The sequence below is a fragment of the Cavia porcellus genome, unplaced genomic scaffold (genome assembly GCF_034190915.1).
Source record: "Cavia porcellus strain 051 isolate PalLab524CR breed Dunkin Hartley unplaced genomic scaffold, mCavPor4.1 scaffold_31, whole genome shotgun sequence".
NCBI classification, from domain to species: domain Eukaryota; kingdom Metazoa; phylum Chordata; class Mammalia; order Rodentia; family Caviidae; genus Cavia; species Cavia porcellus.
The window spans coordinates 22,166,665-22,191,861 of record NW_026947514.1 but is presented as its reverse complement, the minus strand read 5'-3'; the positions used below and the strand labels follow the sequence as shown (position 1 = coordinate 22,191,861).

Below are 25,197 nucleotides of genomic sequence, written 5' to 3'. Positions count from 1 at the left end.
AACCTCAGATAGATGATATTCACCTGGCAGACACAGAGTAACAGGAAAATAGTAAAGTCATCTGTGCTGACCACAGACCTCTTACTTCAATTACTTGGTGTAAGGATCCTGGTTATCACGCTGAAGGGTGATTTTTCCCTTTGGGGATTTATGTGAAAATTAACAAAAATGTTGTGTATGCTTATTGTAAAAGACAGGATAATTCTTATGAAGACTTTGGTTTTATGAAGCAACCTTTTACTGCAAAAGCTAGGAATGCTGAAAATCAGGGTGCTATTCCAAGTAAGATACAGAGAAACAGCAAACGAGGTAATAAAGCTTTCAAACTGTGCTAAAGGGTAGTGGAGAGTAACCAGGAGCACACTGAGGGATTATACCTCTCAAAATTTAGCAAAGTGTTGAGATGACAGTTTTTGAAACAATAATGAAATATTATTACAAACAAAGCAAAAACTATGTGATACATCCAGAAAGTAGTGAGTGACTTACCTCTCTATCCATAGGCTTGATGTATCTGAAGTTTGCATTGGCTGTCTGACAAGGGAAGGTATATATTCAGGATGTCTATTTTCTTGTATCATTTGTATTATAACCTGTGTGCAGTCTTGGTCACTTTATGTAAAACCTCTTTGGGATTCAGTTTTGTTACCTATATGAAGCAGGAATTGTATTGATTGTTCAAAGAGAATATTTCTGATTCAGAAACCAATTCTACAGAGGTTTTCAAGAAGAACTGCTAGAGTAACTATCTCAAAGAATATAAAGCAGCAAAGAGTGTAACTCCTAGTGAAGAAAGTCAAACGCTATATAAATGGATAGCTTGAAGATAAAAGGTTCTGTGCTGCAATATATTCCTTTGAAAAAAAAGTAACTTTTGACACATTTTTGAAATATCTTAACTATCATGAGATGATGAATATCATAGTCACTATTCTGAGGGCTTGTGAATTTGATGTTTGTACTAGTCTTAAGAATTACTCCCCACACCCCTTGGACAGTCTTCAATGTTATATTACACAAGTGATGTAATGGCTTGAGATAATTTCTTCTTACTGCAATAATACAAATTAGCCCAGGTCCAGGTAGTTTTACACATACTGCTGTCTTGACACATAGGTTTGTCTTAGTTATTTTCTTGTTGCTGGGAGAAAATACCTGACATCCACAAGTTAATGGTGAAAAGGTTTGTTTAGCACAAAGTTTGTAAAGTCCATTGTCAACTGGTTGTAAGGTATGGGAGCCTGACAGATGTGAAACAGTCAATAGCAAGGCACACAGAAGGTGGGAAGCAATAACATTGACTTCCTTCTTTCCTTTTATATTTCATCCAAGCCACAAACCTATTGGTTGGCCACCCACACTCAGAATAGGGCTTCATTCTTCAGTAATTCGATCACCCACAACTATGCTAAGCAAATCAGTGGACTTATAAATCCAGTTAGCAACATTGATATTCCAATATCACACACCTATGATCCAGCCACCTTCTAAAACCCTACTGGCAAGCACATGAAGCTTTGGGGTACAACTCAACAATCCTTGACAACCTCTGAGATGGGGTCCATCTGCTTCAATCAGCTACAAGGCAGAGAAGCAGCATTACTAAGAAAGACGCTTTATAGGCAAACATTGCTTTCTGTCTGTCCAGCATCTCTCCACGAGGGAATCATTTATATTTATGACTTAAGGTCCTAGAGTCACTGTAAGGGCAGAACCCTACTCTTTTTTGACTTACAAAAGATTTATTTATATCTTTTGAGAAACTGAATCTTGATTTGAAACACAGAGTCACATAAGGCAGTTGAAAGGAGTCATTCAATAGAGCTTCCCTGGCAGAAAATACACAAATTCTTTCTTCGTCTTCCCAGCTCTTTCTTGATTGTGTGAGCTACTCGGTGCCTATTTCAAAATACTGTGAATTCATTTGCTTACAGTCAAAGAGCTCTGATGCCAATGTGGAATAGTTTTCTAAATCAAGTTTCTTGAAAGTACATGTGAAGATTGTGTTGTATTCTCTAATCATTTGCTAATTAAGAGAACAGAATGATCCTGAATTAAAATTGTATGTCTTAATGAATTCTGCCAAAAAGAAAATTAAATTTCAAAGAGGAAAAGAAACTGACTTAAGATTACATCAGTTAGCAACTGTTAAACCTGAGTTCTAAACATCTGACACTTAATAGTAGTATTTTTCTCCTGGTACCAACAATTGTAATGGGTAACCCACAAACAGAGGAGATTAGCTAAATCTCAGGATTTGTATGTGACTAGTTCCAAGGTGCATAGGAATACCAAAATCCATTCATATTCAAGTCCCTTTCATAAACTGGCACAATATTTGCATATCACCTATGCACATGCTTCAGTAAAATAAAAGAAGAATAAAATAGAAACAAACCTTTGTAAACAAGGAGAGGAAGAGGGGTTAGAGGGGAGGGGATTGGAGAACAAAAGAGGATACAGGATATATCTTGTACAGATACAAATTTCCTATGATGAATGGGATCATTGTGTATATTTAAATTGTACCAGTAAACTTAATAAGAAAAAAGATTACTTATAATATCCAATACAATGTATGTGACATGTAGAATTGTTAATACTCTTCTTTGGGTTATGTCATAAGAAAATATACCTGAACATGTTTGATACAGATGGAATCATTATAACTGTACAGTGCATAATCCACGGTTAGTTGAATCTGTGCAGGTGTAACACATAGCCACGGAGAGCATACCACACACTTTTGTCCATCTAGCTTTTTTTCTAACATTTTCTACATCAATACATAGAGGACTGTTTTTTCTCATTTTTATATGTGCATATATTCATTTTATAATGGTACATATTTACTTAATCCGTACCATTACACAAGTGATACACATTTAGATTGTTTTAAATCTTCTGCTGTTCAAACAATACTTTTATAAAAAACATCAGTTGGTACCTAAGGAATAGTTTTGTGGGATAAGAAACGCCTTTGCTGGGTTAGACAATATATGTATGGGAAAAGTAGATAGCTATCCTGGTCTTGCTTTTGTTGTTATATAGAACTGTAAATAAACAGGATGATGTATAAAGAAAATAAGTGTATTTCTTACAATTCTGGTGGCTTAGATGTTCAAGGTGAAGGGGCTCAAATCTGGTGAGGGCCTCCTTGTAAACCAATTGCTATGTCTCTTGGGGTGTTGTCCTGATATTGTGACTTCTACCCACATCCCATTAACTGAAGCAACTCATGTGGCTAATCCCAACATCCACGAGGCTGGAAAAAACACTAATATCCTTAGTCTAATGGAAAGCATTGCAATATCATGTGGTAAAGAGTGTGAATAGATCCAATAAAGCAAGCATAAGTAATTGTGAACAATTAATGAATCAATATGTCACTGTGATTTGTCTAGAGTTCAGTCACCAGTTTTGTTGTCAATCATTGCATCACAACTGCCTTTATGCTAACTCCAGCAACAGCCTTTGGTTCATTGTTCCCAGTAAAATATTTGCAGGCTTTTGCAAGGCCCAGGTGGTTCTGCCTGCAGGCGACCAAGGTCAGGAACGTCACTTGGCACTTACTACACTTTACTAAGACATACGAGAGTACTGTGGAAGCAAAGGACACTGAGTAATTTCATTTGATGAAGAAATTTTATAATTTTATAATTCCACATGCAACTCTAAAAACATGTAGGAATTTGCCAGGGAGGGAAAAAAATGGAGACAATTACTCTTAAGTCACAGGAACATCATGTACAAAAAGTACAAAACAGCACATGGATTTGGAGAGTAGCAAAGTATTTAGCACGGATAGAATTTAGGTTGGGTGGGACACACAGGATGACAAATGAAGCTAGAGCCTCATATGTTCAAGTAATGAACTGAGATATTAGTCCACAGAAATGAAAAGGCAAATGGAGGATTTTCAACTTAGAAGAACTGTAACAGGAAGTTTGCCATATTTGGGAATGGCCAACTCATGACAGTCTAGATATTAGAATAAAAGAAGATAATTTGATTACGTTTAAGAAAACAGTTGTAATGGTTCAGTATCTGCAGCTATGATGGAGTATTGAAAAGATATTTCTGCAATAAAATTGGTGGAAAAGTTAAAGGATGAGGTGGTAATGCAGATCTGCACTGTGTCTAAACTGGAGTTCAACGAAAGTAGCAAAGTTAAAAGGCATGTTCTAAGTTGAAAAAGCACAGCTCTGAACTTGAATCCTGTGTCACCCACTGCTCTGAAATCTGGTGCAAAATACTTCATCTGTCTGAATCACAGTGGTGCCATCTATAAAATGGAAAAAAAAAAAAAGATCTACCTCATGGAATTGTCCTGAGAGTAAATAAGGATAAATCATAAAAACTATTTACCTTATTTCATGACTTATAAAAAGTTGCTTAGCAAGAATTAGTTGAATGAAACTAGGACTAGGAAAAGTAGAAGACACAGCAGACACTGAAGGCTGAAATCTAGTTGGTCACTAATCTTCAATGTTATCTAAGCTCCTTGACATTAAGTTTTTAAATAGGCGAAATAGAGAAAATTTGACCTATCCAGTTGTGTCATCAGGAAAATTATACTTGAAACCATGTGCAAGGTCTGAGATATACTGGCAGTGGTAGGTACACAACCAACATGCATTCAGTGAAAGAATGAATGAATTCAAATGAATCTAGTAAAAATATCTTGCCTAAAGAGGCAGAAAAGTATATAGCCCACTTTAATAAAAATTACACACATGCATATGCATACAAAAATGATAGTAAATATTTTTAAAATTAAAATTATGAACAGAAATGTAACTTAGGAAAGCTCATTTTTTAGTTTTAAAAATGACAGTTGTCTCTAATTATTTTAAATTAAATACTAGATACTACTTTGATATCTTCTCATAAAAAAGAAAGCCAGCTATACAAATAGATTTGCATGCAGAGTATTTGCATGCACTTGTATATATTCTATCCCAAAGTTATGATACATAGAAAATTTGGGAACCATAATTTTTAAAGGACTTACGTGCTAACTGTCTGTATTTGAATGCTTTGTTGGTACCATTTTTGCTTGAACAAAGGCATTTTACTTTGCATCCTGTAGCTGTCATATGTACTGCTAGTGCTCCCCACCCCCGGGATCACATCTCTATTTGCTTTTAGTAATTGCATCTACCGTTTCTGTTCCCTTTCAGGAACTTGGCCTCCCAAGTTTCCAGCCTCCCTTACAGCCAAGTATGTTCATTTGATGAGATTCAGGAATGGAAGACAGTGGAATGGACAACTGTCATTTCAGAGCCATCTCCTCAGAGACATCTGCCTTGGACCCTCTCCTATTCTTTTGACATAAAACAACAGTGACAACAGTAACCCAGCATCAGCCATGCTGAGGAGCCTGACATTCAGGGAGTGACAGTGTAGCATTAAGGAAGGAACCCATGTGCTTCGATGCCCTAGAGGTGGTCACAACTGACTGACAGGTTTCTTTGTTACAGCATCTCAGCCTCCAACCCATAAATGCAAGTGGTTATCAATTTTTGTTTATTTTGTGAGAAAAAAAACTCTTCTGTGAAATTTGTTTCTATAACATAGAGGAACAAAGATTTTTAAACATCTGATATGCCAGGGTGAACTTGTCAAACACTCATTATCATGTCAAGGTTACTACGGCAAGCCCTTTATTGTTTTTCATTTGGTAACAGTAGTTTGATTTTGAATGGATAATTTTTAATCAACAAGTTGGTTGATTTTGATTGTGATTATATTTTGTTTGTAAAGATATTGTTGTTTAGAATGAAACTTTAAATTTCTTTCATTAACCCTGCCAGTGAATTCTAGTTGAATAAAGTAAAAACTTTTTGAATTCTTGTTATTGAACATAACTAGATAAAAAGAAATAGATGGTCTCAAAAGAGAAAGTCTAAAAAAAGTGATCACCAAATTTTTAATAATAATGTTGATTTTATTACCATAGCCATTAATTTCCATATAAAATTTCCTTTGACTAAATAAATGGCAGTCCTGGAAACAGAATTTTACTGTATTGCTTTGCCATTGTTTTAGCAATTGGGGAAAACATGCCTGAAGATTTCAGATCCGCATACCTTCAGTGACACCGCGTACTGCATCAGTGTAACAAAAGGGCTGTTAAATTATTTAGATATCAAATATAAAGCCAACATAATATAAAAAAAAAACATAAAGCAACTATAGCACCAGGTGATAGTGGAATATAACATAATAGAGACAGAACATACCGAATTATCACACATCATCAGTTACACAACTTATCTCAGTCACAGGTAGAACTTCCCTGGATGAGCTGACCTGGAAAACAACTGCACTGCTGATATTTCAGTCACTACCTATAATTCTCAGCTTCAGAGGAGCCAAATCTGTGTCTTCTGGCTTTCCAGTATCCACTGACAGCTGCTGTGGTGGAAAGAACTCTTGGCTCTAAATCAGGAAACTTCATTGCTAGTCCTAGTTTGTCACTGACTAAGTGTGAATTTGGACAGGTCATATAACCTTTGTACAGTGGCTATGAAGTTCAGAATAAGATAATCTATAAGAAGTATTCGGAGTAATAAAAGGCTTTACATCAATATTCAATAATGCACAAATACATGTAATCAAAAAATTAATATTTTAACACTATAAAACAACCAACATATATATATCCTTATATACAAAGATATCTTCCTATATATACTTATATATACTTATATATTTGTGATGTGTGTTATATATGTGTGTATTTAGATTAACATGGCAAGTAAAAATGGAACGAGAAACTGAAAAACAAAGGACTATGTATATGATACTTAAGGAGTAGGTGGAACCCTCTTTCTCTTCATTAACGACTGCAAGCAAAGCAGATAAGCAGATAAGATTTTTATGGTAAGAAAATAGCAGGTTCTTTAATAATGTATTGACCACCTATGAACGCCTACCTTCCTTTTCCAAATAAAAGCTAGACTCTTGACAGTGAACTACATTCAACCATGTCATTTCGTCCACCTCCTGTTCTCACCTGTCCCACTCCTGGGTGATAAAGTTTACAAGCCAGCCCTACCAGAGTTTTCAGTAACATCTGGGAGGCATCAAATTCCCTCGGTGAAATACAAGTTCTTCATTATGACTATACCCTAAAATCAATAGCCATCTGCCAAGCAACATTCTTATGAATTTTTTTCTCAATGATAATCATTAATCAAGAGATTAAGGGATAAGAAATAATCATGAGTACAATCTATCTTTCCTTTACTGAGACCCCTCCTATAACAATTTTAAGAATGTCTTTCTTACATACATATAATTAAATTACTTCATTGTGGAGCATAGAGTATGCATACACCTTTTATCCATCAGCTCAACCAATTCTGCTCTGAAAACATTTATTAATTGCCTTGATCTTTATTTTAAAACAATCAAAAGCACTGCATACTATGGGCTTGGTTCTCAAATTGAACACCAAATAGATTATATTTGTATTGAACCACAGTACTGATAACTACCTATCTTCAATTATAGTTGCAGAGTTATCACTAGATTAACACTCGGTTGAGAAGGAATGGCATATAAGAGATTTGCCTTTCCATCTCAGCCGGTTTTAGAATGACAGGAGTAAACTGAGCTAGAAATCTCTGCATAGATGGCATGGATAATATGAGAACTGATCACTGAGTAGCATCACCAATACTGTTCTAAAATACTGTTAGTTTCATCCCTCAACGAAAGCATCATGCCAGGAGCCATTACACCCAGAGGTATGAGAAAACACTCACAATTTAAGAGATATATCTTTCGGAAGTTGGAGTTTCTCCATTTGTAGACTAATACTTCTTTTTTTCTGATCTTCACAAGAATATAGTTCCAGAGAAGAATGCATTGAAAGTTTGCCTCCTTAGAACCATGATGTGCATTTTTTTTTAAAAGGAACACTCCAAAAGCAGTATATCTTAGAGGCTAGGCTGTGAAGAATGCTGACCTGCTGGCCTATTTTACAGAGAGCTAAGTTCCATGCAACCCACCCTCTCTCCGTGCAGACAGAAAGGGAGGAAACAGTGGCCCTCATGGCTACACATTCCACTCACGTCTTAAATGTGCACCTGTGAGCTCACATGTCGATGGCAGACTCCTCAAGTGGTTTCAAAGTAAACAAGTAGAATATATCAGGAAAGCTGGGCCTTGAGTTTAGAGTTTAATCTGTCATACAGAGCAGCTGCAGAGACGAACTCTTTCAAGCTGTCTAGCTGACCACAGACTCACCTGACTCTTGTCCTCTTATAAAAACCTTCCCAGAATGGCAAAGGACTGCGTGAACAGAGGCAGTAGACCCAGAAACCCCAAAATCTTACGCTTTATATGGGCCCTGTCCCTCTGTTCAAACATCCCTCTTCATTCTGATTGGCTACTAGTTTCTCTCACTGTCCCTTGCCTTTGAAGTTTTCTCCTCTCAGCAGCACTCAGAGTTAACAGCTCCAACTTTTCCAAGCTCCCACGTGTGTAGGTCTATTTGCAGTGACCCAAAGTCAGTCAGTGGGAGCTGGCACCTTCCAGGTCCTTTTCCTTGGGCTTGTCTCTCCCTTACACTATTCATTTTGGCTCCTTGAAAAGGCTAGTGGGGGCTCTCTATTCTTTTTACCTGTGGTTTATAAATCATACTTGTCTCTACTTTAGATGAGCAGATTAAATGACTTGCATATCACTGCCAGAAAGAACACTTAAGCCCCATATTAGAGCCTTTACCTTTCAAATCAAGAACCATCAAATACATTTATGTGTATGTGTGTGTGTGTTTGTGTGTGTTACATCATCAGGTTTTCTCTTCGATCTTCCTACTCAGAATCTATATTTTCCTTTCTTAACTGATTTTTCTCTCCCCTATCCCTTTCTGTCTAATGTAAAGTTTCAATTGACATAGTTCAAGTTATGGGATTTTTTGATAAAAACAGAATTATTTTATTTCTGGTTCCCTACATCATATTATAGAATGAATCCATATGATTTTTAGGGAGTAATAATTGGGATAATTTTGTTTGTCATTTCATCATTTCCTGACTTCAAGTTCAGGTCAATTTCTATCATAATAGGCAAGGAGTTCCAAGTTCTTTTCTTAGTGTGAAATTTTTATTATTCCCATTACTAAGTGAAAGCAAAAGAGAAAGTTAAAAATTACTCAATTATACATAGATTTTGCTATTATAATGTTATTTGCTGAAATGGCAGATAGTTAATATATCATTTTTTATTTTCACCATGACTATTTCTTATAACCAGAATATGATAGCATTATTACTTACATGAAATAAGAGTTTTACAGTCTTGGTCTACAAGCAAGGATTGTAGAAACATCTTCTAAAAATCGTATCTAATTGAATATTACTGGTTTATGCCTATTTGATAAATGTGTTCCCTGTCTTCATTTTGATGAAATTAAATTAGTAATGAGATTTAATATTTTCAACAATAAATTCATAACATACTAAGTTTAATGTGTTGAAATCTTGAAATGGACTCATTCTGTTTTTCGCGTTTTTCTAGATAGAGATGTATTGAATGACCTTTTAGAATTCTCCAGTGTAGGGCTATTTGTGATTCAGGACACTTCCACTAGTTGTCTTGAGTAGACATGCAGCATTATCACATTATGTTTGGTATCTCTTTAAACTGTGACCCACATTCTTAGCAAGGCAACTATATATAAACATCTTCTTAATCAACTTTTTAAAAAATAGCATCTTCCTTAGGTAACACATGTGAGGTTTCGGGGTCTCAATCTATTAAACTGACTACATGTGACACATATTTCTTCAAACTGGATGAATAGTTTCTTCACTCATTTAGAAGTACCAAGAATACACTCCAATATTTTGGTTGTAAAACTCACAATATTGGCCCCGAAAATTACACACTTCCATATTTCTAGGATTTTTTATTCTCCTCTGAATCCTAGATATACATGGCCATATATTTCCATACCTATAATTAAAAACTTAACTATGAGGTCAACCCCTCTACCCCGATTAACTCATAATTCAGGTATATATAAAATTTCCATTTAAAAACACTGCTATTAAAAAAGAAAAACTCGAGACATTTGTAGGAAAACAGATGTGACTTCCCTAGGTCAATGTTATGTTTTATATACAGATGTCCCCAGAAAGCTTTAGGTAATCACAAGTGAGGCTTTTGAGAGGTGATGGGCTTATGCGGCTTATAACTGACTAGCTAATTGTAAATGGGGTCTGCTTGGAAGAGGTGGGATACTGGGTGCATGGCCTGGAAGGCTACGTCTCCCTGCCTGGGTCTTCAGCTCTCTCTGCTTCCTGGATGGAATGAAGTGAGTGGCTCTCCTCTGCCTAGGTCCTTTTACCAAGCCATTCTGCCTGGAGACAAGCCATCCATGGGCTGAACCTTCTACAAATTGTGAGACAAAATAACGCTTTCCTTCTCTACATTGTGAGTGTCCAGTACTTGGTCTTGGTGATGAGTGACTAAGGCAGTCACAGGTGAGAGAAGTAGCAGAGCCAAAGTCCATGCTTCCTGTGTACCCACCTGCACCTGTACACCTTACCACAACCTGTCAGAAAGTGTCAAGGATATAGGAGTGAGAGCTCAAAGTGTCCGTGTGTCACTTCTAAGTAGTTTGGTATTTTCATGCAACAAGATACTTGAACTAGAAGATACAGATGAAGATTAAAACTCTTCTTCTCCACATCTTTCTAAAATTCAAGGAAAGTAGAAAAAGTAAAACAAATAATATGGCTAAAACCCCAGAAAACCGCTGGTCAAAATGTTTCTGCCTATTATCCTGGTATATACCTTGAGTAAAAAGACCAAGCTTTAGGGATCCAACTCCACAGGGCCTTAATAAATATTAAATAAAGTAATACACATGGATGTCTCAAGATGTACATTCTATTTATTGCATGGATTCAAGAAATAATCCTTTCCCTCCTTTCATTCATGGTTATAGTTAATTACAACCATTGAGCATGTAATTTCTTTTTTTTTTTTTTTCTTTTTTATTGGTACCGGGGATCAAACTCATGACTGCCTGCTTGCAAGGCAGGTGCTTATGCCACTGAGCTAAATCCCTAGCTCCTGAGCATGTAATTTCTTTTTTTTTTTTTTTTTTTTGTCTTTTTCATTTTTATCGGTACCAGGGATCGAACTCACGACCGCCTGCTTGCAAGGCAGGTGCTTATGCCGCTGAGCTAAACCCCCAGCCCCGAGCATGTAATTTCTTAAATGAGCACTGGACAGCAGCTGTACTATCTCCAGTAAAAAATTCTGAATCCTAAGTGCTGGTTCAAGTCCTAGCTCTACAAAGTTGTGTGACCTCAGCCCATTTGCTCAATATCACTGTGCCTCCATTTCTTTAGTGTGATAGTGACCCTTCATTTATGAGCCTTTGTAACATTGACATTCATTAATATAAATATAGTGATTAGTACAGTGACTGGTACTTAGTAATTTTCACCCAGAGTGATTTCACCTACAAGAGACATCTGGATATCTGCAGACATTTTTGGTTGTTACATGAAAAAAGACCCTATCAGCAATCAACTAGATGGTACAAATCAGGGATGCTGATTCTAAAATATATAAAACAACTCACAAAGAATTATCCAAATCAAAATGTTAACGATACTGAGGTCACAAAATACTGACCTCAGGAAACCACTCTCAGTCAACAACAATATGGAGCTGCTTTCTCTATGAGTTACAACACTAATCAAATATTCCTGATAAACCAAGTGTCTTTACAGGAACAGCCTTCATTTAATATCAAATTAGCTAACACTGAAATAGGAGTTATTGGATATATGAGGTTATAATACTTGAAGATGTCTTTGGTTTATGTTAAAATAACCCCTGTCCCAAAAGCCTCTGAAGTCTGAGAAAAGTAGGAAATCTCTCACAAGGAGCACATCCCTGGACCTGGACATACTGTGTATGCTTGACTGGTGCTTACAGAATTGTTAAGGAGCAGGTAAAATGTCTTTCTTTTCCATCCCTGACAGGAAGGTATGTTCAGACAATTCAAGAAAACAGAGGATGCATTTGGTGCAAATGACAACTTTGTCATAGTTTCAGGTGAGATATATCAGTGGATCAGGTGAAGTCTAATTATCTGTCTATCTATCTATCTATCTATCTATCTATCTATCTATCTGTTATCTGCTACAATATTTCTTGCTGTATGTCAAAGGGAGGACTTTTTGTAACATTTCTACTGTAGTAGGCTGAATGATGATACCTAATTCCTCTAATATCATAATTCTATGATTTTGTAGAAGTTACCTAAACTGGGAAAAGAGTCTTTGAAAATATGAATAAAGACCCTGATACTGGGTAGATAACTCTGAGTCTAAGTAGATCCTAAATGCCATCGCAAATGTCCTTGTAATAGGGACACAGAGAGAAATCTGACACACAGAGAAGAGGCGAAAGCCGTGTGACTACAGTGTCAGAGATTGGAGTGATGTGGCCCTAAGCCAAGGAATGCTGGATCTCACTAGAACTTGGAAGAGGCAGAGACTGGATTCTCCTCTAGAGCTGACACCTTCATTTCTGTTCAGTGAAACTGATTTGGAACTTCTGACTTCTAGAACTGTGAAAGATTATATTTCTGTTTATGGCTTGTAGATGGTGGTAATTTGTTTCAGAAGCTACAGGGAAACAAATATAATGATTATAACTGTGGATTTTTCTCATAGCCCCACATTAGCTTACTCTATAAAGAAAAGGAAGAAGTAGAAGGAAAATGAAGAAACAGAAGAAAAAGAAGACATAAAGGATGATGAAAAAAAGAGAAAGTAAGAGAAACATACACTGAGAGGTAGTTGCTTTTTAATCATGTGCTCTATATTACTTGTTTGGCTTTTTGTAAATAATAGCCTTTGAAGCTGGGCATTTTCCACATTGGGAATAGTATACACAGTCTAAAATTTCATTCTAGTCCACATAGTGGACATTTAAATCTACATCTATGTCCTAAGAATAATTTGTCTTTAAAACATTTTCATGATGTATCCAATGGATATAATGCAGATTAATTAAATTGCTTTCATCATTTTTACCAGTGACTTCTTTATGGTTTTGTACAGAGGAGTCATCAAGTTCTTGGGGTAAATTTCCAGTGCTGTACATCCTTTAAGATCCTGTTCGTAACCTGTTTTTTCTACAAAATCTCCCTTGACCTCTGCTGTTTCCATTTTTTGTCTTCTTATTACATTCATAGGAAGTCCATTATGGCTGCTCCTTCAAAAACAAAAAGCCAAGGATGCTATTAAGGATCTTAAAATGCATAAGACACCTCCCTACATCGAAGAATTATGATAGTTTTATACCCCTTCTAGCAATCTGCACGGAGCTAGTTTGTAATAGAGTCCTTGTGGTGATTGACTACTCACTACTCTAGGGCTCGTAATGCAGATGGTCTCATTCCCTTCATCTTCTATCTATTTGTCATATTGCACAATGATGATTGATATTGAAAATTATGTCCCTGAGGCATGCCAGGTTTAAATCACAAAAAGAATAAAATGATAAAAGTCATTGTTTTGATGGTTTAAAAAATGTACTCATATACTTTAGGCAGGTTTTCAACGGGAAGAGTTGAAGCCAGAATGCATTTCTCATCACCCTAATTTAAACTCAAAATGCAATTAACTGCAGCCCCTCAAGTCCTTAATAGTCAAAAATCTGAAGATATAGTTTATTGGCAAAAGAGTTATAGGTATATCCTCTACACATACCGAAGGTGCTTGCTTTCTGTTATTAATTTCCCAATATGTGGCAAGTCAGTATAAAAATAAGCTTATTTTTAAAATTGATTATATTTTACTGAATGAAATTGCCCAAAGCAGGCCTGCATTCCTAGGCCTGTTTAAATTGTTCATGATGTTCTTCCTATCTCCAGTGTGACTAACATGGAAGTTCATTCAGTAAACTATTCCACAGCAAGCAACCAGGTAACTGCTCCGTGCAAACCACTCATGGCTAAAAAAAAATCTAGTCGAAGATGTAAGTTTGTGAGTATTCCTTGTGATCTCATGAGTATTCCTTGTGATCTCGTGTTTTAATGTTTACTTTTTATTCAGTATAAAAATCGAAAGCAATATTGTCAGCATTCTGATCGTGTAAAAACAGTGAATATAAACTGCATCATACAAGAAAAAGTCACAAACTCACAAAGAAACATAAATTAAACAAACAAAATTAATATACTTCCAAAACAGAAAAGGACCAAAAAGAGTATAAACTTTAGTGAAATAACAGTTGCTTACTGATACTATGGTATTTTGTAATTTACTGTGTTCCCCATTTTTGAAAAATTATGTTTTAGTTATATGGCCTATATTAAAGCTTTTTTGGCTTTTATAAGCAACAGCTTTGAAATTGGACATTTAGCTATCCATTAAGTAAAGCTGCTTGAGCAAAGCTTTTTTTTTTTTTTTTGTCTTTTTTTTCTGGGTGGTTTAGAATGCTCCAAAAGAGTGATTCAGAGAAACCATAAAAGGACTGAGGAGATGAAATTCATAAAATGTAAATGCATCCACCCAGTGTTATCTGCGTGTTCAAAGCACGACACAATCACACTTCAGTGACGTATACCTCAGATTTCTATTTTGATGACATTAATCAGACCAGAACAATGACAAGCACCAAAGGCCCTCATGCTATCATGGAGAAAGCCTATGGGGTTCCAAGCAGAGGAAAAGGTTCTACACTAGGCTGTTACATTTCCTTTTTTCCGCTTCCTGAAGTGAATCCTACAGACTGTGGACTGCTTCCCTGTTTGTTGAGGGTAATAATATTCCACCAGCTTTCTTTTTTAATTTTTCACATCGCTGTTGTCCAGAAAGAACTCAGGCCCTAAAGGAGAAAACAAATTTTCTTCACCCAGGGCCTTTTTCCTGGTATTAATATTAATATCTCATGAGAATATTAGCTCTAGAGGAAAGAATTTGGTGGCAAAATCCCAAATTCACTCATGAAATCCAACCCAACTTCCACACATGTTTTACTAGGACACTGGACAGAAAAGCGCCCCATTCCCACCATCTTTCTTCACACTTCTCAGCTTTTTCTGACATCCACTCTTATTTCCTTGCTCTGCTTGAGTCAAAAGCCACTTTTATGAGAGGAGGCTTCTTTAGGCAGAAATACTTCATGAAGGCAGGAACATATTTTTTAAAAGAAGTCTCCTGGCGGGCCAATGTATGGAGACAGGATGGAGCCAGTGCCCTTCCACTCCCATCTAACCCCCCTGGATGTCTCCCCCATCTCTCAGGTCATGTGTCATCAAAGCCCTATAGTGTACCTATTCTCGATCCTTCTTTTCCTAGAAATGCTGTTTAAATCAACCCCTAAAGAAAAAGAACTCCTTAGAGCCAATGATTCTTTAAAATGACTTTCAAATGGTAGCCGAATGACCACGTATGTGGACTCTGGGGCCACCTTCTACATTCACTTTTGGGTTCCGTATTTATAATACACGATCTTGGCTAAGTTTCTCAGTCTCCTCGTGGCCTAATTTCCTCATGTGAGCTGCATTCTTAAGTAAAATGACAGTAATACCAGTATCATAGGGTTATCGTCAAGACTGAGTTAAGCTACTCAAAGCTGTTCAGATTAGTGCTAGCACGTGAACACTATATATGACAGGAATAACATACAGTGGTGACTCAGTTCATGAACTTAATTCTCTCCATGATTCTGGTCACAAACTGAATTGGACGAGAACTCAATCAAATTCAATAGGTTAAATCCTGACCATGGTGAAGTCTGATTTGGTTCTTGTACAATTTGGTTTGTGACCAGAATGTTGGAAAGAATTAAGTTTATGAACTGAGGTTCCAAGGAGCTGTATCTTTCTATGAGTATGTGAGGGCTTGTTTGCAGTAAATGATACTGGTACTCAAGAAGTATTTTATGAATGAACGTAATTTGAAAGAATAAACATACTAATTGTAGATTCCAATTAGCTTTTTCATTGATTTTTCTATAGTTCCCATAATCCACGGACATTTAATAAGTGTGGAAAGAGTATGTTTGTAAACAATGTACATCAGCCAAATTGTAAATAAATTTATGGAGGACCATCACGTGCTAGGCTCAAAGATTGGTCTTTTTTATCTGTACAGCTATATACGTCTGTTAAAAACTCTTTGAAGGTATACACAATTAAATCACTTACAGAGATGAGAAAAATGTAGCCCACAATGTTAAACATGGAGCACTAACTAACAACAGTTAGCTAGTGATGGAGGTAGGACTGTAGTCCTAGACTATTTTTAAGGAAAATATAAAACGCGAAAAGCAAGAGGATTATTCAAGGGAAATTATTTCAAGAGCAAGTCATTATCACAAAGATTGTTAGAAAACACAGCTTTTAATGAAAAGATGGGTGTCTCCTAGAATTAGCTTTAAAATAGAATGATAAACTGTATATTGTCCACTTGGATTCCAGTGAGCTCAAGACTAACAGAGAAGAAAAGTGACCCAGAAGATCGTTTGGTTCAATCTCTTCAGTTAACAACCGAAAAACATGAAACGTGAACTCTCAGGCTCAATGTCATGGAGGAAAATATTGACAGAAGCAACCAGGATTCCTCTGGACCTGCCACTATACCTTTTACAGAATTTGAAATTGTCAACAGGGACACCATCGTTTTAAACCCAGCCACTTAGATGCAGATCAATTCTGGTTCATTTGAAATATCCTATTTTTTACTATAATATCTAAGCCTCTTAAAATTCTCTGAGATGAAAATATATGAATATTCTGTAGTAGGGAAAACTGGTAGAGTTTATATCTAAGCACTCCTATTTATAGAGCATCCAATATTCTGGTGCAGTGGTACCTTGTCCAATGAGAATAAGAGTTAAATATAGCTGGATGGGAGAATAGCTTTTAAAATGTGCTTCTCTTACTGATCTTATTTTCAAAAGGAGGTAAGAGAATCTCTTTTGTTGTTGTTAGACTGCATTCCCTGACTAAATAGTTGCTGGCTTTTGGTATTCACTGATGGGCTGGGGATGCCTTTTCCTGTGTTCAGTGTATGACTTCAGAATAGAAGTCACTTGCTAATTAGTCAGCAGGAAATTAGTCTTTAGTATTCCAGTGATCACCCTGAACAGACCTATACTACCCTGTAAGCATTTTTTCAATTGCAATATCATCACTAAAGTCCAAACTATAATTTTCCATACTCAACAGACATATCTTTCATCAAGCTGACAGAACATCAAGTTGCATGATGGTACACATGCCACTGTATCATAAATTATACCATTAAGAAGGGTTCAAAAAGCCAACTTTGAGAAGCTCAAACCTAAACTTCAAAATATGTTAGCATCACTTGGTGGAAAGGTTGTGTATTGCAACTGCAATGTGGAAAGAGGAAGTACTAAAGGAAAAGAAAAAGAAAGAATTCAGTTCTAAGTGATTTTTACAACAGACACTTAGCACAAGTAAAGTGCTAAATGACAAGGCACTAGCATATAAGCTGTTTCTTAAGCCAACTGTCTTGGAATGAAGGAGTACTGGTAGGCAACCAAATCACAGTAAGACAGATCAGCTATACGGTGCAGCAAAGATTTTCTTGCCATATTGTACAGGGGGTGAAACTTAACCTCCTGACGATGATAGCAAAGAGTCAGTGATCATGGAGCAACTGATGTTAATTTATCCTTATGATTTTAATCTAATTTCCTTAAAAACTCATACTTCAAAAGCAATAATGGGATTCAAGAGACCAAGAGTACAACTCCAAGGATTTTGTACTCCTTAACCCCCTAGTGGACAGTCCTGGTGAAGCACATGGTGATAGAAATCTCTATAAAATTCACAAATACAATAGTCAACATCAGATTAGGCCTTCCACTGTACACTTGCACAAACACAAAGGAAATGGCATATGTGGTGACAACATGTATTTTACTGATACCCATTCAGGAAAACCAGCACATTTCATGTTCAGTAAGTTAGTTATTAATATCCATGACGCAAGAGGTTTTCTGATTAGTGTATTTTTTATGTCACTCATGGCACTGAAGGCATGGTTTAAACCCTGAGGTGTAAGTTTCAATAACAATACTGTGATTTTAATTTAAATGAATAAGCCCCCTGGCTCTAAAACTTAGCAAAATTTGCTCTCAAGATCAGCTAATAAACACTTTTTGTTCATTGCTTTAGGAAAAGATGGTTGAGAATGTATTTGTGATTAGTTCAGTTACAAAACATATCTGGAACACTTACAATATACAAGCTACTGTGCAAGGCAAAACAAAACTCCTGTCTTCAAAAAAAAATTAATCTAGTGAATCATCTTCACTAGAAATATAATCATCATATTTATGGGTGTCATCAGTTGTATTTGGAAAATTTCTGTGTAGCTTCCAAAGATTCTGATTCTGGATACATACTGAGTTAAGATGTTCAATCTATGATGATATCAAAATAACACACATAAGCATGTTTTTATTACATACTTCTTTCTATATGCTAGAACTTTGGCTAATAATAATATACATCACAAATATAAAAGTGATATGTATATGGATAGCATGTATTTGCTTACAATTCAATTGCAACCAGAATCATGGAATGAATTCTGCAACCAGAATCATGAAAAGAATTAAGTTTGTGAATTGGGGTACCACTGTATTCCACTGGCAAAAGATAATGTTGTTTTGTTAAATCAATCAGGAGTTTGTGTAAAGTCATGGTGTTGAGATTAGTACAAAATGAACATGGAATTCCACTCTGGTACTTACCATTTTTACAGGCATCAGTTATAACATTAAGTTGGCACATGGGAAAGGACAGAAGATTTGTCACATATCCATGCTTTCAACACCAGAATTATGGTCAGAGTTACAGTCCCCAGAAGATTTTAATTTACTTTCTCTTTAGTGGATATTCTGCTTCCAGTTCACTTGCCCTCACTCTTGGAGAAGAGCAATAAACACCAAATATTTAAGAGTAGTGAAAATTTAAGTCTGAATATCTACTTGAACAAACACTTATGGGAAAATTTTCTATAGCTGTGCTGTGGTACCAATGTTTGTAACTGCACATCCCACTGAGAAACATAAAGAGTCCCAAGAGGCAATATTAAGGCCGGAGCACATCTGATCTTAATCATAGGCATCAGTAAAAGAAATACATAACACATGGCCCACAATTCAAAGGCAATGATCTTGAGGTAACACGACAGATGGCAGCTGTTCAGTTGGACATCTGGATCTCTGTGACTCCAGAACTGGATTGTTCTCATGTAAGATTTGTCTATGAGAAGCTCAGCCTTACTTCAGTAATGGTTGTGAAATTTTAAATGTATTCTTCATCTAGTGCCCAACAAATCTTACAAACACACAGGATCTTTGTTTCTAAAAAGTAAAAGTTCTCCCAAAGCAAAATATTTAAACAATGGGATTTTTTGTTGTTGTTGTTGCTTGGCTGTATCTAAACTATCTTTATCTTTAGTGGTTACCCTCAAAACAGATCAAGGATAATATAAGAGTTTTGGCTCTTTTTCTGTATTATTTGCTATTACTCAAATACATACAACTGGATGAACCAACCAAGAAGCCAACTAGCCATTTCTGGTAAGTCATGGAACCGATATGGGTTCCAGGAAAAGTCAGCGCCTCCTGAGAACCAGCCATGCTGGGACTGGGAGGAGCCAACCAAGAAGCTAACTAGGCAGCCTTTCTGGTAAGCAGCACAAGCCATGTGGGTTCCAGGAAGAGAAAAGTCAGACAGTGCCTCCTGTGTGTCTCTCCCACCTCTCCCTCATAAGCAACCTGCTGATTCAGAAGACAAGTTGGGTTGATAGTAACCAAGGTACAAGTAACAAGTAAATGCTTGTATTGTTTGGTTGATTTTGCAGGCCTGGGGCCAGCAGTCTGAGCATCTCTTAGGAAGATGACAGTACGCAGTATACCAAAAATGGAGGATTTCCTTCTATCTTTCCTTTGAAATCCAATATTGTTCTCACTGTTTTGTTTTGTTCTAATTAATTGTTTTACTTTATTCAGTATTCTGTTTTGAATGGTTTTATTCTGTTTTATTTACGATTAGTGTTTGCTATACCTGATGGAATGGACAACTACTGTGAAGATAACAAGATATACTATGGTAGCTATTGTTGATTTCCTAGTATCCTGCTTTAAAGCTCTGTACCAATTTTGCTACTTTGCTTTGATTGGCTTTGTTCTGTCTTGTTTTGTTGGATTTTATTATCTTTAAAATAAAAAAATTAAAAAATAAATGAACTATACAGTGAAACACTAAAACACAAAAATAACCCCAAATATATACAACTTTTAGATGTTTACTTCTTAAAAATTTAATTTAATTCTCTTTTTGGAAAAAAGCAATGCAGAGTGAAATGTTTTTACAGTCTAGTTGCATCAATTTTGAATTATATATTATGTAGTTATAATTGAAAACTAAACTTATTATAATTGATAATAATTGTAATTATTATAATTGATAATTGATTTCCTGGAAGGGTGAAACACACCCTTCTAGGAAAACAAAAAAACATTTTCTCTATGTGAAATATTTAAACCAATTGTCAGAAATTGAGAGTATTTATTGAATTACAAAGTAGATGCATATTTAAATATGTTTAGCTAATTGACTTTATCAATATGTCAAGCTAAGGAAATATTTAAATTCTTAAAAATTACAAAGGAAAGGTTGGAAACACATATTAAAGATTTTTTAGCCAATTAAACAAGGGTTAGTACATAAAAGCCTCACAATGACTGATGAATGAAAAAAAAAGAATAAAAAACAATGAAATGAATAAATGGACATGATGCTTTCTTAGTGAAAGGCCATCAGAACTATAGAAACTCGTGAATGTAATTGTTGGCACAAATCCCTGTTTAACAATGGGAAGATTTTCCAAAGTAGATAACAACTGTAATACAATGCATTTGTATGTTCATGCAGGCTGTTTTTAAAAGAGATCATCTACATAACCACTTGATACAAATTCCAAACCATAAAATAATTGAACACGAATGTCTCCATAAAATTAAACAAAGCTTGAGAAGCTATGCTGTCTTTGCTCAACTTACTTGGTTTTGTCATTTATACAAAACCTGTACACTTCAGTACTTTAATTATTGCAGTTGGCTAGAAGAGTGGGGAGTCCTTTAAAAAGATTCTGAATGGGATCTATTGCATCGTAGCTAATAAATACACACCCAGGAAAACAAAACAAAAAATTTTTTCTCTATGTGGAATTTTTAAACCGATTGGCAGAAATTGAGAGTATTTATTGAAAAGATGTTGTTATTTTAGGGAAGTTCTGTTTCATTTAGTTCACTCTTAAGCAGCAAGTGCTGGAGAAGGCAACTCAATTTCAGACAGTATTTCATATTATAAGTAATGCATAGAAGAGGGTCCAAATGTAACAGTCCAAGAAAAACTAAAAATGGTTATTCACTATCAATATTTCAGGGGAAAAGAGATGAAAAGATATCATAAATTCGTGATATCAGTTGCAAAGAGCAAAGAAAAGCTGCTAAATGTCTAGGTGTCATCAGATTCAGAATTTTTCTTAATATGTCAATGTAAAGGTCTGAAAATACTAACTCAAACATAGATGATTGTGAATCACGAGTAAAGAAAGGGAAAAATTAAGCTGCATAATGATAATGTACAACCAATACTACAAATCAATTGGATCTCAAATTCCTGGGAGTAAGAGAACACAGGATTACAACTTGCCCTTAAAGATATTCCTTCTTTAGAGTAGATAATCATGTTCTAGTTTTGTCCTTCAAACCAGGCAAGAGCTACACTATTAGTCCTGAATTGAACTGAATGCCTCAATGATGACCCTAATGCATAGATGGAGTCCTGATTACCAGAAAGAAGTCTATTACTGTAAGAAGAACAACCTGCAAATGACCTCTAATAGCAACTCCAGCATTTATAAAGCTGCTCTAAGTCCTTTCCTGGAGGGAGCTTTGGGATGGAAACTGGAGCTGGAACACCCTAAGAAAATCCACAATATTGTGAACCTAATTTTAAAATGGCACTCTTGTACATTACCTGGAAAAGAAGCCATTTTGTTTTTAGTTTGGAATAGATAATAAAACTCAGTAAAGGTGCTAGTCAAAAGCATGTCAAAAGCATGCTTCTTGAACTTGAGCATCCATCAGAGTTACCTGGGGGACTTATGATGACACAGATTCTGTCTTTAGGCCCAGAGTTAATGAATCAAAAGGTCTAGGGATGGCCACAGAAATCCCAGGTGAGGTTGCTGGTTTTGAGACCATACTTGGAGAACCAGTGCTTTATGGAAACCAAAAGAAAGGATATTTTCTCCAGAAAACTGTGATTTGTCTTCTGTAGAATCTAATCAGTAGGTTTACATGAAGTTAAAATTAAAAATTGAGCAATGGCTACCACTGTTAATTTGGAGCAGTCAAACTAACCTCACAAAAGACTCCTCCAATGGAAAAAATGGGAAACTCTTTCCACGGTACACACTGGCTTTATTGGCTGTGGTCTTAGTCAAAGCACAGAATGAACCTTGGCCAGCAGCATGAAGTCTCTCAAGCCTGCAGCTGTTGGGAGGAGACTGCACTGCCAGTGACTCTGGGCAGGAAGTGCCTTGTTAGAACTGATGCATCTATTTTACTTAGTCCAAGGAGAAGAAAAAAGCAAAATCCCTAGATTTCTTCAAACCTCTTCTAACACCCACTCTTCCAAAGCTGCTTTGTTAGATGGCTTTTCTTTTTAAACCATGGCTTCTTTATTTCTGTTAATAGCTTGAGATTCATTATGATGGAAAGACTGTAACATGCTTAGTCATAAATCAGGTCTGTATTTTTACTCAAAGTGGGATTTAATGATAGCATAAATAAAATGAAAATCCAAAATGACAGACAAGCACAGTGCACCCAGATGAAAAGTTATTTGAAAGATGGCCACTTTGCAACCAGATCCAATCTGTGGGCAAACAATCCAGAAAGATACACTAAGATCACTGCTACTTTTGCTGGAAATATGACTTTATAGTGTACATCAAGCTCAACAGGACTTCTTACAATGCTACTTTCCAAGACCCAGCCTCAGATAACAGATCAAGTGCTACTGCTGTCTTTTCTTTCCAGTAAAGCTTTAAATGTGTATTTGTTGAAGGCAACCCAGCTTCCTCTGTGTTCATATCGTTTTACAGAACTCCTGCCATCCTTCATTCCCGTATCCTTCTAAGTGCTCAGCAACGATGGACAAACAAAATCTAATCTAGCATTACTACGACCCTAGAGACAACAGTGAATAAGAATTATGCAGTATGATCTGATAATAACTGGCTTCAAGAGGGGTAAAAAAAAAAGCCGTAAAGGGGAAAATAATAAAAATTTAGATTTTAAATTCAATGGGCAACTGTTTACACATGTTGAGAACTGTTTTTTTGGCTCTAAATAAATATAAACAGGTTATCTGATATATGAAGTATATGCAAATACTATATTAAAATAGCTGGGTACCATTATCATATAAGGATGAAGAATAAGGATCTTATTTTACTGAAAAGTCACACATACAAGGTTAACAGAGCAGCTCACATCTTGAGAAAAATAACTTAAGGGTATGATATATTAACTTCACTAACTCTTTATGGTTATCATTAGGCTGATGTCTTAAAAAAGTAGCACAGGACAATGATCATGATTCTAGTTCCCAGGCTGGTCCAAATGAGGGATGGATAGCTATGTCCAAAGACCTCTGAGTACGTGACATGAATCAAAAGAAACAGTAGAAGGGAGGAAACTGTCCCAGTAGAAATATAGGCCAAATACAGACGCACTATGTCAAAACTGTAAATTTTCACATTGTTGACCAAGTAGCTTAGGCTTTTAAAAGTCATCTTGACTCCCTTGGTGGCTTCCAATGATGCACAAGTATACCTGAGTTTTTTTTTTTTTTTCAAAGCCAGTCAAATTTAGCAGTGGGGGGGTGGTATACCAACTTTAGTGACACTAATGTTAATAAGTTCTGATAACCCACTGCCATCGGACCAGCGTATACCTGAGTCTTAATTGAAAAACTTGCAAGAAAGACAAAAACAAAAGGAAACTAATTTAATGGAAAACCTGATACTGTTTTTTGAAGTAAGCATGATTTTAATAGACTGCTAAATCAGGATTTAAAGGAGTCAATTACTAACTAAAGAACATATATTAATAGTCTTTCCTTCAGAATATTATTACATTCTTAAACTGTAGCATGTGAGCTGATGATATTTTAGTACTTTTATTTGTTTAAGAACAAAAACCATTTAAAGCTACTATTCTGGTGTTTTACTGCATTTCCAATGAAATATACAACTGAGATGATACACAGCTATAATATCTAAGGATAAATTATAAACTGTGTATTCATTTAAATAATGTCAGTCAAGATGTTTTACTGAAAGAATAAAAAATGAAAGTGTGTCAAGTCATGGAGATCTATGGAAAGATGACAGAAAACAGACAGTGTGACAGCCTAGCATTTGCCAGTTTGAGAAAAACAGAACATCCATTCTAGGAAACAACAATTGCTCAGCTGCAGCTTCTGAAAACTCAGTAAGATTCTACTAGAAGTACAGGTGATAAATGTCGTATGCTCTCTTTTGACTATAGTAGAATTTATTTTTTCACGATCCATTTCAAATATATGAAGTTGTACATGATGAAATGTGGTGGTCATCAGATTATATATTGTTTACATTACCTTCCTGACAGGGAACTAACACATTGCTATGATGAGAAGGCCAATATTTTACTGTAAAGAAAAAGCAGGGCATGCTCACATTCATAATTATCACACAGTTTAGCACCAAGTCAGAGCCAAGGTGTATGAGAGGAAAAAAGATACCAAGCCACAGAAATATTCCTTGGGTGTCAACCATATGAGTAACCACAGAGGTATGGCATAAAAAGCCTTTTCTAATCAGCTAGTTCTGGAAAGAGATGCAGGTGCTACAAAACCCAGATGGCCTTTCCCATGTGGGTTACATAGTTACCAGACTTCAAAAGTCAGTGGTCAGGGCTGATTTGGTAGAGTACAAAGAATAACCCGCTTCAAGCTTGGATTTAGGCAGGATGTGGGTGTAGGCATAGATACAGCAGCAGAGCTAAGATGGGGCAGATCAGATTAGTGCATGAAAGCAG

General features: G+C 35.9%; 1 protein-coding gene across 1 annotated transcript in view; it reads right to left on the bottom strand.

Annotated features, from left to right (window-relative positions):
- Nucleotides 1-5,193: 5,193 nt before the first annotated feature.
- The window catches only part of Cep128 (centrosomal protein 128), a 422,276-nt gene continuing 402,272 nt past the window's right edge, over nt 5,194-25,197 (bottom strand). The window contains exon 26 of the mRNA XM_063241248.1: nt 5,194-13,260. Coding sequence (XP_063097318.1) covers nt 13,259-13,260 — 2 coding nt within the window. The 3' untranslated portion in view covers nt 5,194-13,258. The remainder of the gene's footprint in view (nt 13,261-25,197) is intronic.